The sequence below is a fragment of the Erythrolamprus reginae genome, chromosome 1, assembly GCF_031021105.1.
Source record: "Erythrolamprus reginae isolate rEryReg1 chromosome 1, rEryReg1.hap1, whole genome shotgun sequence".
Taxonomy (NCBI): Eukaryota; Metazoa; Chordata; class Lepidosauria; order Squamata; family Dipsadidae; genus Erythrolamprus; species Erythrolamprus reginae.
Window position 1 is genome coordinate 335,788,037 of NC_091950.1, and position 13,338 is coordinate 335,801,374.

Below are 13,338 nucleotides of genomic sequence, written 5' to 3' on the forward strand. Positions count from 1 at the left end.
TACATGTTTCATGAATATTAGTAAACATTACATGAATCTGCTCAATTTGCACAACAGCTATCTGCACAACATTTCTGTGTCACCACGATGCTTTGCGGTTTCTTTTTAATGCAGAATTCATAACTCCAAGTTAAATAACTATCAGACATCATTCTGATCCCACTACTAAGACAGAGTCATAGCCAAATAGAGGAAATATTTGTCAATGTGTAGTGCAGTATAATTTTAATTTATCTCCCTAATCTGCGTTACTCATGAACATACATTCAGTGGTCTTTCTGCATCTTTATAGAGAAAACTGGCAGAGCAAAACTAGCAAATAGCTGACACTGAAGATTCCTCTTTGCATTATAGCTTGTTTTTATCATTCTAATTCATAAATGTCCCAAGTCACTATGGTTATTCCTTTGTCTTCTGTTACTTTTTTCTTAATTCTTGAAAACTAGAGCAAAAAATACTATATTTTTCAGAGTATAAGATGCACCAGAGTATAAGATGCACCTTAGGGGTGGGGGAAATCTGTTTACCAGGTATTCATCTGGCTAGCGTCCATAGTTTGGTCAGCTTCAGTACATTATTTTATCCCCTGGTTAGTACTTTCAAAAAATCTTATTTGGAGAGAGTAACAGTGACAGAACCTGCAAGCTGATAAGAGCTGGGAACATCGTTAGCACCTCATTAGGGCTAGAAAGAAACTTATTTGGAGCAAATAGAACAATGAAAAAAAGCCCCTGGTTATCCCCTGGTTAGGACTTTTAAAAAATCTTATTCGGAGAGAGTAACAGTGAAAGAGCTTGCAAAGTGGTAAGAGCTGGGAACATTGTTAGCACTTAGTTAGGGCTGGGAAAAACCTTTGAAAAAAGCTACCTTTACAATATAAGACCCACCCAAATTTTCAGCCTCTTTCGGGGAGGAAAAAGGTGTATCTTATATGTCAAAAAATACGGTAGTTTTACAAGTAGAAGTGGATAGCCCGCAGAAGACCAGTAGACACACCAGCATTTCTTTGGGGATTTCAAGAGAATCCCTGTGGAAGGCACTTCTGGCTTATATTTTTACATTTTTAAAGATTTGAGATTTTTAATAAGGGATGAGATAGATGCTTTGAACTTAAACTCTAAAAGGTCAAGCCTATTTTTATCTTTTGTGGGGCACAGAAGTCAGTGTTTAAGCCCTCCTTTAGCAGCTAAACCTGCTCACAGTCACTCATGTCTTAGTTACCCTCTCATTTGGACTAGTGCAATAAAGTCTACATGGGGTGACCCCGGAGAAGCATTGAGAAGCTGCAACTGGTCCAAAATCCAACAATCAGTGTTAGGGAAACCACTAACTCAAGTAATGTGGAAAAAAAATATTGCCGGATCCAATGGTCCAGGGACAGTTTGCTACCGGTGCGGTAGGCGACTACATGCCAGTAGCGGCCGCCAGATTGTACAATTTGTGAGTGATTGCTCGTTGCCAGTCCTATGGGCATCACCATCTTTTTTCTTCAATTTTTCATATTTTTTTCTTCATGCAAAATAAAAAATGGGTGCTAGAACGTGATTCGGGATTCCATGTCTAAAAATGGTATTGCTTGCTCTTTTTAAGAATTGAACTTTTTTTTGATGTCTAGGGAAAAAAACATAGGATTCCATAGTCAGAAAAAAAGTTGCCCAGAGCGAAAAAACGTTTCCATCTCAAAATCAAAAACAGATGCTAAAACAAGCAATTTGTGAGCGACCGCTTCGTTGCCAGTCCTATGGGCACTGCCATCTTTTTTCTTCAAGTTTTCATATTTTTTGCTTCATGCACACACAGAGAAGCAAAATCTCACAAGGGGATGCTCATGTATGGGAGATTTTGGCAATTTTTTTGCTTCTGTGTGTGTGCAGAAGCAAAAAATCACCAAAATCTCCCATGCGTGCGTGTCCCCTTGCAAGATTTTGGTGCATTTTTGCTTCCTGCGCATGCAAGGATGCAAAAACACACTGGGGATCCACGCACACGTGAGCGCACCCACAGAAGATGAATGAAGCTGTGTGCATAGCGCACCAGTAGCAGCCAGTAATAGCAATCCGCCCCTGCATCGGTTAATAGATAATGGATCCAAGAAATTGTGGCAAAAAGCAGTGCATATACCGGTAAGTAGACTATCAGCTAAACCACGTTGAGAATTAGGTGATACCATTTATTGTACAGGGGAGAACATTCTTTTCAGCATGTAACATAATTTTGCAGATTTCCCCTTTGTATCTCACTAAAACTACTCTAGGGAATTTTTTAAAAATCTCCCAATGCAGTCTGAAAAGCAGTGAAAAAGACTAGAGAACCTTCCACCGAATCAAAGTCTCTCCTTGAGATACTTCATTACAATCAGTTGTCACGTCTGAAGAAGTCCCAGCAGGTAGCTTGTGCAGCTGAGCAGACTATGTTGGCAGGTTCATTCTGAAACATTTTTTCATAAAATATTCTGACAGTCTTTCACCTAACTGACAATCAGAACCAAGCATTCACTTCCCAAAACACACAGATTAAACCAAGCATGTCTTGCATTTCAGACTAAGCTAGAGAATATCTGTTCAACAAAGATGTTGAAATCAAAAATAGTATTTTAACTGATTACTGTTCTGCTGGGCTCTATGGTATGAGTCTCCCGAAAATTCAAGGGTACAAATTTCAGACACACACACACTTGAAAATTCAAAAACAATGTTCTTTATCCCAAAAATTCAAAAGAAACAAAGCACCCTTTTTGTATTGCAAAGAGCACTCTTCCCAAAACAACCTGGTAGTCTGTACAATCCCCTTAATCAGTCTTTAAGTACTTAGCTAGCAGCTGTAAAGAAACGTCACAGCCCTCCTTCTCCCCCAAAGTGAAACATACACACTTTGCTCTGCTTTGGTTTCAAAGTCGTGAAAAATCAACAAAGTCCGGAAACAGCAAGGCACAATCCTGAAGAACAACGATCAGATAATCTTCCACAACGGCCCAAGCCAGCACGCTGCTATTTATAACAGCAGCTCTAATTACTGGAGCCCCACCCAAACACAGGTGGCGTTTCTTATCTCCTGTAATATTTCCTCAATTGGTCTCTTCTATGCATAAGTCTGTGCCTGCGTGGGTCTAACACTTCCTCATCCGAATCAACCGAAGATAATGGAGATTGGCTTCCTGGGCTGTGTGCCAAGCCCTCCTCTTCCAAGTCACCCCCACCTTCTTCTTCGTCCAAGGAAACTGCACTCCCTGACTCTGTCGGCAATAAAACAGGCCTATGACATGTTGATGTTTCCCCTGCATCCACCTCCACATTCCTTGGGGCAAGAGCTGGGCCAGAACCAAACACAACAATTACTGACACAACAAAGAATAGCATATTTCTGCAACCAGGAGCATTGCCTTGTTTTTTGGTATGGTAAGCCTTGACAACCTAAAACCACTGAATTATTATTTTTAAATCATATATTACCTTTTTCTATCACCCAAACCATATGAAACAGGTACACAATATGTTCTGTGGAGTGATATATTAGAAAACCACATAAATGGGAAATTGAATTGTTGAAAAAATAACCTATATTCAGATATTATACATCGGCAGAAAAGGCAAACTGAGAGGGTTTATAAAAGGTGGGCTATCGTCTACATTATCTCTGAGTGATTTGGTCTCTTTTATTTTGAAAAGTCCGTATCTACTAGAGGAAAAATGATATCAGAATCCGTTGAGTGGTTTTGCAAGGGAAAATAAGTATCAGCAATCAGCAACAAGCAGATCAAAAAGATTTGTAGTGTAGGCAATAGAAACCCAAGCAATTATATTGATTCACTCCGTTTGAGCTCCCTGGATTGCATTAATTAAAGAAAAAAGGAACCAACTGGATTTCTGATTAGCTAGCATGAGACTGTTATTTTGGGCAATTGATTTTCAGTGACATGAAACAGCAACAAATTGTTGGCTGAAAAACTGATGATTGAAATGTTATATTGGGGATAATAGGCTCTTGTGGGGTTTTTCTATTTCTGGTATCATGAAGACTTGACTGGTCTTCAGAGCAATGTAGTTTTGTGTCTGTATGCTTGTGTATGATTTGCTGCTTTGTCTCAGGCAATAATTATCTTGGATCAGCTCAGATAAGCGATAAAATTACTACAATGATCAGTCTACTATTATACTGCAACTACTATTACTAATAGCACTGGGAAAAAACAATCTGCTAATCAACTGTCTAATATAATTTTATTGTAAGGTTTTTGAAGAGTAACAGAAAAATGTACCTCCAACCACTGCTTTGATGGGATACGGTATTTGTTTTGGACATGATGGTATGGATTGAAAGCACTTTAGCATAGCTATTGAAGAAAACCTCACATCTTCAGTGAAAACTAATGTATTGACGGTCACTTTTACAAGATTAAGTCCAGTTTATACAGAGTGAAAAGTATGGCAGGGAAAAATTAACCTCCTGTATTTTAAGAAGAATTGTGACTAAATTGGAAAATTGTAATAGTTCACAATCTGATGGTATTTGGTCTAGTGGTTAAGGCACCAGGCTAGAAACAGGAGACTGTGAGTTCTAGTCCCACTTTAGGAATGAAAGTCAGTTGGGTGACTTTGAGCCAGTAACACACACACTCTCTCTCTGCTGGATTCATCTCACAGGGTTGTGGGGAAAATGGAAGCAGCATTAGGTATGCTCACTGTCTTGAGTTATTTATAAAAAAAATGAAGGCAGGATTAAAAAACATCAAAAGATCTACATAAGTATATAGAGACTATAGATCTACATAAATACAGGCATGCACGTTCTTTAATAAAAATGGATTCTTCCAAATGGTTTTTTTGAAAGGATAGCTCATGACATTGTAGGAACCTTAGAAATTGATTCCCCTGATGGACTAGAATCTTATAAAACGTGTCAATTTGCAGAGTCATCAACTTTCTGACTTGCATTCTTTGTTCCAGCAACTTTCTGCATGGGAAAAAACAATAGTTTGATTGATGCTATCTTGATTTTACTCGTGCATTTGCTCAGCTATTCCCACGTTCAACCTCTTGGCACTTTGCAGAAGCTGCTTTTCAACAATACTTTCTTTTTCCTTAAATGAATAAAATTCATTTATTCCAAATCCCTAAGGCCAGCAAACAATGGCCATTCTCACAACAATCTCTTTACAAGTATCACAACCATCCCTTCTTGCTTAAATGATACTACCAAGAGTAGCTACAACTGTTAACATCGCAGATTTTAAAACTCTAGAAAAGCTGAAGGGTGTTTGGAGGGTACTAACAATAACAACAACAACAACAACAACAACAACAATAATTATTATTATTATTTATTAGATTTGTATGCTGCCCCTCTCCGCAGACTCGCCATCCAAGGGTAACTTTGTGTAATGATCTTATCCATTCTATGGGCTCAAAGAGGTAACCCACCTTGGAAAGAGGATGGAAAAAGTAAAACACTCCAAATGAACAACTACTTACAAAAATGATGTCACATGAGAGATTCTTTGATTGCTGGGCTACATGGGTGAGCCTTCAAGATTACTCACTACCCAGAATTGCCCTATGAGGGAGACGGGTAGTTTCTAAATATGATAAAGAAATAATGTCTGCCTGAAATATGGTGAACTTGATCAAGAGGGCTTCAATATCTGAATTTGTAATCATCTATCCAGACATAAGAGCAGCAGATAAATATTTTACAATGTAGAGGCAGTGAAGGGCTACCAAAATTTTTACTACCACACTGTGGGCATTGAGACGTCAGGCACCAATTAGTCGGAATCAACTCTTTATTGAACACAAGCAAGAACCGGCGTAAACATAACAAGTACAATCCCTTATATATTGACAACTTACTGAGGTAAGGACCAATCAGCTAACTCAGAACTTCCTGCTCCCGGCTGTAACACCCCGCTTGACATAGCCTATAGGAGGAAGCCGTTCTCTACCAATCCGGCTTGTCTCCAAGCAATTTCCCTTGTGTGGGCGGAGACGTAACAGGCATGGCTTATGCATTTTCTTTCAACGTCTTTAAGTGCAAATTGGGTGCTCTGGGGTGGAGCTCCATTTTTGCTACCTCACTGCGTTCTCCCCCCCCCAATTCACCATCCGGGCAGTAGCCCACCTCTGTGTAGAGGTATAGTGAATTAGCAAACTCTATTCTTGTCACACAGACTCAATTATCTGTGTATGCACATTGCACAGTGTTATTTTTATCTACATGTACATTTCTTTTACATGTGCAAAATGGACGACTGAAGAATGCCTTTGTATCCTAAAGCTGCTTTTTCATTTTTTTGCTTTTGAAGATGTTTCGCTTCTCATCCTAGAAGCTTCTTCCGTTCTGACAGGATAGTGGGGAATGGAAGGATTTATATTCTTTGCAGACAGCTTTAAAGTAACTGCAGAAAGCCTGCAAGGGGGCATAGATACACACATGCTTTGGGGAGGGTGTTTCACTCACACTTCTGTGCTCCAGCAAATGCCCTTTTGTAACCTGTCTAACAAATCCGAATGAGCTGAAAACCAAGGAAGTGAAGGTGAAACCGGTCACAAGGAATGAAAAATTAATAATTTATGTTAAAGCTGATTATATATTTGAATAATTTCCCAGAGGAGCCTTTTGAATTTAAAAAAAATCCCAGGAGTATCTAAAAGTTAAATAAATATTCAAGTAAGCGGCTCCTTCATCTGTGACTCAGCAAGCTGGGTTCCAATTTATTAATAATTCTCCTTTTCAAAGCTGCTCTACTGTTGTCAGTTTTGACAGCATTGTCTCAACACAGAAGTCAACATGACATTTCAAATTAAAATAATTTCTTTCTTACGTTTTGGTAGGATACAGCAATATTTATGCTTGATCTTTATCAGCAGGATTTACTTTTAAATATGAGATCAAAACTTAGATAATACAGTGTTACCTCGTCTTACAAACGCCTTGTCATACAAACTTTTTGAGATACAAACCCGGGGTTTAAGATTTTTTTGCCACTTCTTACAAACTATTTTCACCTTACAAACCCACCATTGCTGCTGGGATGCCCCGCCTCCGGACTTCCGTTGGCAGCGAAGCACCATTTTTTGCGCTGCTGGGATTTCCCTGAGGCTCCCCTCCATGGGAAACCCCATCTCCGGACTTCCATGGTTTTGTGATGCTGCAGGGGAATCCCAGCAGGGGAATCCAGCAGCGCAAAAACGGGTACTTCGCTGGCAATGGAAGTCCGGAGGTGGGGTTTCCCATGGAGGGGAGCCTCAGGGGAATCCCAGCAGCGCAAAAACGGATGCTTCAGCTGGCAAAAGGGGTGAATTTTGGGCTTGCACGCATTAATCGCTTTTCCATTGATTCCTATGGGAAACATTGTTTCGTCTTACAAACTTTTCACCTTAAGAACCTCATCCCGGAACCAATTAAGTTTGTAAGACAAGGTATCACTGTATTACCATTAAGAGCATTGCAACAATTCTGCATTTTGTTTGTTTTGAAAGAAAAAAAGATTAACTCAACCCAAAAGAAATATTTACGCTTGAAAGGACGATGATGTTTTGAAAAATCATCACTTGCCTTATTAAATACAATTGACATAATGAAGAAATTGAATAAGAAGTTGTCGGAGAAACCTTTGCAATCAAACTTGAAGAAGATGAACGTGAAGCTTAATGTAACAAACTGGTGGATGGGATTGCAAAATGAACACCGCAGTAGCTTCATTCCCGCAATTGTAATTAGAAAGATATCGCAACTGCAAAACAAAATGGAAAGAAGATTCAAATAAATTAAAGTAGATGCATTATAGACATTAGGACGGCTTTCATTTGGTTCATGTTAAATTTATATTTACCGACAAAGAAATAAAGGGAGATTAGTATAGATCTATTCCAAGCTATTTAGCTCTCGTCAGCTAGCCATAACTTTCTGAGATTCAAACCTGGCCTGCTTGCATTTAGGTCAGGGGTAGGCAAAGTTGGCTCTTCTATGACATGTGGACTTCAACTCCCAGAATTCCTGAGCCAATCTTGCTAGCTCAGGAATTCTGGGAGTTGAAGTCCACATGTCACAGAAGAGCCAACTTTACCTACCCCTGATTTAGATAGATGCACACAGATCTCATTAAAGCCTCCCAATTTCTGGTTGGCAGTTTTTGCCTTCCCCAGGCTTCAGGAGGCTTTTGTGAACCCTGGGGATGACGAAAAATAGCCCAACAGCCCAGCCAGAATTTCTTTTTTGAATTTCCGTTTGGCCCATTGGGCCATTTTTCATCATTCCCAGGGTTGGAGATAGCCATCCCAAGCAGCTAACCAGCCCAAGCAGCTAACCAACCCAACAAGCCAGCCACAGACCAATAGATATGGAGTTGAAGTCTTCAATGAAACACAGCAGCAGCAGCAAGAAGTCTCGCAAAAATATATTTACTTCTTATTTACACTACTAACTGTATTCTACTTTACTATGAATGCACCACACTAGTATCTCACTACAACTATCTCAGTTACAGTAACTCACAGGAACCAACAGATCAATACAGCAATACTGCAACAGGAACCTCAGATCAGAGAGCGCCAGAGAATCAGAGAGAGCAATACAAAAGCTCTGGCATATTTAAATACTTCTCACCCAATCAGGTTGCTTCATGCTTATTTATCTGAGAATGACTCAGCATTCTCTTCGTATTCCTTCCTGCTGCATTGAGGTATTACCTCAGGATACTACTTAATCCTGACATTTTTCACCATCCCCAGGTTTCAGGAAGCTTTCATGAAGCCTGGGAAGAGCAAAAACAGCCCAAAATGAAGGCTGAAAATCAGCTGGCCAGCGCGCATGTGCTCTGGAACTGACACAGAGTAACGATGAGTGTGCCCTCCATGTGTCACCTGTGGCACACGTGCCATAAGTTTGCCATCAATGCCCTAAGCCACAAGTTCTCCTTGCTTTGTTAGCTGTACCAGTGACTTAGAGGTTAATACATTACTTAATATGCAAGCAACCCAGGTTGGAATCCCAGAAGGGTATGGCTATCGGATTAGATTAGATTTAGATTAGATTTATTGGATTTATATGCCGCCCCTCTCCGTAAACTCGGGGCAGCTCACAACAATGGTAAACAAAACATAGTAACAAATCTAATATTTCACAATCTAAATTTCAGTTTTAAGTTAAAAAATCCAAAAGAACCCCAATATATTAAAAAACAAGCACACAATCGAATCATACACAAAAAATAAATGGGCAAGGGGGAGATGTTTCAATTCCCCTATGCCTGACGGCAGAGGTGGGTTTTAAGGAGTTTCCGAAAGGCAAGGAGGGTGGGGGCAATCCTAATCTCTGGGGGGAGCTGGTTCCAGAGGGTCTGAGTCACCACAGAGCTCTTCCCCTGGGTCCCACCAGACGACATTGTTTAGTCGACGGGACCCGGAGAAGGCCAACTCTGTGGGACCTAACCGGTCGCTGGGATTCGTGCGGCAGAAGGCGGTCCTGGAGATATTCTGGCCCGATGCCAGAATGATTAGAGCTAAATAGCTTAAAATAGATCTATGTTAGTTTCCCCTTTTCTCTTTGTTGGTAAATATAAATTTAACACAAAAAATAGTTTGTCACAAAAGCAACTGCCTGCGAAGGCTCCTGAATTGGGGTTGAAAGGCAAAAGTGGAAGCGGTATGTCCCATAGTTGGGTAGACCAGGTTGTACTGATTAAAAAAACACTTAATTCCATTTGGTTTATTTATCTGTTAAAACTGTGTTTGCATATCCCAGTTACTAAAATATGACTTATGGAAGTCGAGAACACTTGTCTTGATTTAGGGAATTTCTGATGCTGCACTTAACTGTGGTAGAGGTAGCCCTTATTTAGTGACCAGCACTCTCAGTCATTAAATGAAACAGCTGTCTAAGCACAACTGTGGTTATGATCTTACTTCAGCTTTCTTTTGCTTTACAGGCCCATAATTGGTTGCAAAGTTAATTTTTTAAATCACTGCAGTAAATGATTGCTACACAAGACAGCTGCTAAATGAGGGCCACCTGTAAATCTGCTGCTGTTAATATTACAATATTAGAAAAGAAAGAAAGAAAATCTATGTTCCTCCCAGAATGCTTATTTCTGTCTGTTAGTGTAAAATGCACATAGTCTTGTTTTAAACTGAAGGCAAGCTTTAACTGTTTATTTTGAATTATATAACAACTTTCTAATATTTAGTGTACAATAGCATTAGGAGTAAGGCTTATGTTACTCTTTTGTAATCAAGTGATAACAGAACATGATCAGTAAGCAGAACTTTAAAGACAACCATGTGATATCAAGATGTAAAGAAGCAAAATCTTTAAAAAAAAAAGGGAAAGACTTAAAAGATGAAAGGATGGCATTTATCTTTATTCCCAAGAACATTTGGAGATTCCTCTCGCTAAATTTATGTGACATAAGCACACTACTTCAGAGAAAAATAGGGTGTGATTCCTGCTCATACAGCTTTGTAAGAATTGTGTCAGCATTTTCCAGTTAAATTAAAATGACCAATAAAATTAAAACAAGAGAATATATTTTGCATGAATAAGATGCCCGTGCTGTTATAAGACTTTGACCCTAGATGTGTTTTTGCCAAAAATAGATATGCTTCTGGTGTGAATCATGGCTGACGGAAGACATCACACAAATGTCCAGAGGTGATAACTTCAAAGAAGAACAAAACACCAGCCAATACTTCAAAATTTTTAGAGGAGAGAATGGGAAAACGCTTAGGAGTGATCTGAATGTCAGCTACTCACACGGAGACCATAAAACGGTGGTGTTATGTGGATTATAAATTTCCCAGTTCTATTGTACTGTCATAACCCCATATATTAATCCTTAGGTTCCTTTCTCATAGTTTTTCTAACTAAGTTGGACTGAGAAGAATTAGATACGTTCAAAATCTTAACTCACAGTTTCTAGATCTTATAGTATTTAAGCATTACATCGAATGCATCTACAGTATGCATGTTTATAATTTCTCTCTGGTGAATCAATGAACTTCAAGTAAGTACATCATTTAGGCTGGATTGTAAAGGTGGGAAATTTTTTGAGAGAGGGAGTGGCTTGCTAGATCTAACTATATGGAAATATTTCGTCCTGTTTTTAACCTTTCCTTAAAAAAAGTTTGAGAAGTTGGTTGCACTGCAAATAACCCTAGAGGAAGCAGGTTATCTATACCCCCTTCAGTTAGATTACAGGCCTGGGATGGGACTGAAACAATACTGATCTCATTTGTGGATTACTTATTATTATTATTATTATTATTATTATTATTATTATTATTATCATCATCATCATCATCATCATTATTATTATTTATTCGATTTGTATGCCGCCCCTCTCCGTAGACTCGGGGTGGTTTACAGCAATGATAAAAACAATATATAATGACAAATCTAATAGTTAGACTCTAAAATAACAATAATACATTTTAAAAGTCTAAAAAACAAGAAACCCCAATATATAAAAAGAAAGCATACATACAGTCATATCATACACAGAAAACTACATAGGCAGGGAGAGATGTTTCAGTTCCCCCACGCTTGACAACAGAGGTGGGTTTTAAGGAGTTTACAAAAGGCAAGGAGCGTGGGGGCAGTTCTAATCTCTGGAGGGAGCTGATTCCAAAGGGTCGGAGCCACCGCAGAGAAGGCTCTTCCTCTGGGTCCCACCAAACGACATTGGTTAGTTGACGGGACCCGGAGGAGACCAATTCTGTGGGACATAACCGGTCGCTGGGGTTTGTGCGGCAGAAGGCGGTCTCGTAGATATCCTGGTCCAGTGCCATGAAGTTGTGTGCCCATCCTTATTCTTGGACTCTTGATGGCTTTTGATACCATTGATCATTATATCTTATTGGACCAACTCAGGGGGTTTGGAGTAAAGCACAACATTACACTGGTTCTTCCCTTTCTTCCAGCACCATTTTCAATCATTGTTGATGGGATACGAGGAGAGCTTTAATTCTATAAATAATGCATTTAGAAACATAATATGCAACTTACTGTGAGGTTATCCTCTTGTTTTTGCTGATTAAAAAAGCATCATTGGTGAGGGAGTTCAGTATTATTGCAGGATACAAGATGTACTTTTCAAAACACTGAAGCCACACGTACAGTCTCTCGAACCACATTAAATGCGCAGCAGCTGAATTTAAAAAAAATCCTTTATGAAATCATGAGTAATAGTAATAACGAATAGCAGCTGACTTTCATATATGCTATTAATGGATTACTAGCTTTAGACACATTATTCATTCATTTGAAATCATGTTAATATTCAATATGTTCTTATAATGAGGATCTTGTTCTTCCTGAAAAATATGAAACATGAACTAAAATCCGCCTTTAACATTTCAGATTGGTTCTGATCATCTGAATAATGAGATGTCCATTAAAGGCTGCCCCAAAGTATAAATAACAAGTCATATATAAGTGTTCTATAAAGTGAGAATTTAAAAGCTAAAAAGGACACCATACAAAAAGAGGTGGCTAGCTATTGGAAGACACAAAATGCTGTAGACTTGTAAATGGATAGCATCCAAACAATAAACCAAGCACAAAGGAAATCCAAAATTTTAAGAGCTACAGTTTACATAGAAACATAGAAACATAGAAGACTGATGGCAGAAAAAAACCTCACGATCCATCTAGTCTGCCCTTATACTATTTTCTGTATTTTATCTTAGGATGGATATATGTTTATCCCAGGCATGTTTAAATTTAGTTACTGTGGATTTACCAACCACGTCTGCTGGAAGTTTGTTCCAAGAATCTACTACTCTTTCAGTAAAATAATATTTTCTCATGTTGCTTTTGATCTTTCCCCCAACTAACTTCAGATTGTGTCCCCTTGTTCTTATGTAGTAGATCCTTGGAACAAACTTCCAGCAGACGTGGTAGATAAATCCACAGTAACTGAATTTAAACATGCCTGGGATAAACATATATCCATCCTAAGATAAAATACAGAAAATAGTATAAGGGCAGACTAGATGCACCAGGAGGTCTTTTTCTGCCGTCAGACTTCTATGTTTCTATGTTCACTTTCCTATTAAAAACACTTCCCTCCTGGACCTTATTTAACCCTTTAACATATTTAAATGTTTCGATCATGTCCCCCCTTTTCCTTCTGTCTTTTTCTGTTTATTGAAATGAAAGCCATCAGTTCAGAAATAACTTTTGTTCAGAACTGTAATATACGATATGAATGGTTTTTTTCTCCCTTGCCTTTTATTTTTATGTTTCATTCCTCACCCTATCTTGAAATGTTTAGCAGGACTGCAGGATTCAGCTGACTTTGAGTATTCAGAAAATTAAGCAAGACCGAATCTCTTCAGTAATTGG

General features: G+C 38.8%; 1 protein-coding gene across 1 annotated transcript in view; it reads right to left on the minus strand.

Annotated features, from left to right (window-relative positions):
* PCNX2 (pecanex 2) overlaps positions 1–13,338 on the minus strand; it is a 127,107-nt gene that overhangs the window by 50,317 nt on the left and 63,452 nt on the right. The window contains 2 exon segments of the mRNA XM_070733968.1: positions 7,552–7,729; positions 11,998–12,139. Coding sequence (XP_070590069.1) covers positions 7,552–7,729; positions 11,998–12,139 — 320 coding nt within the window.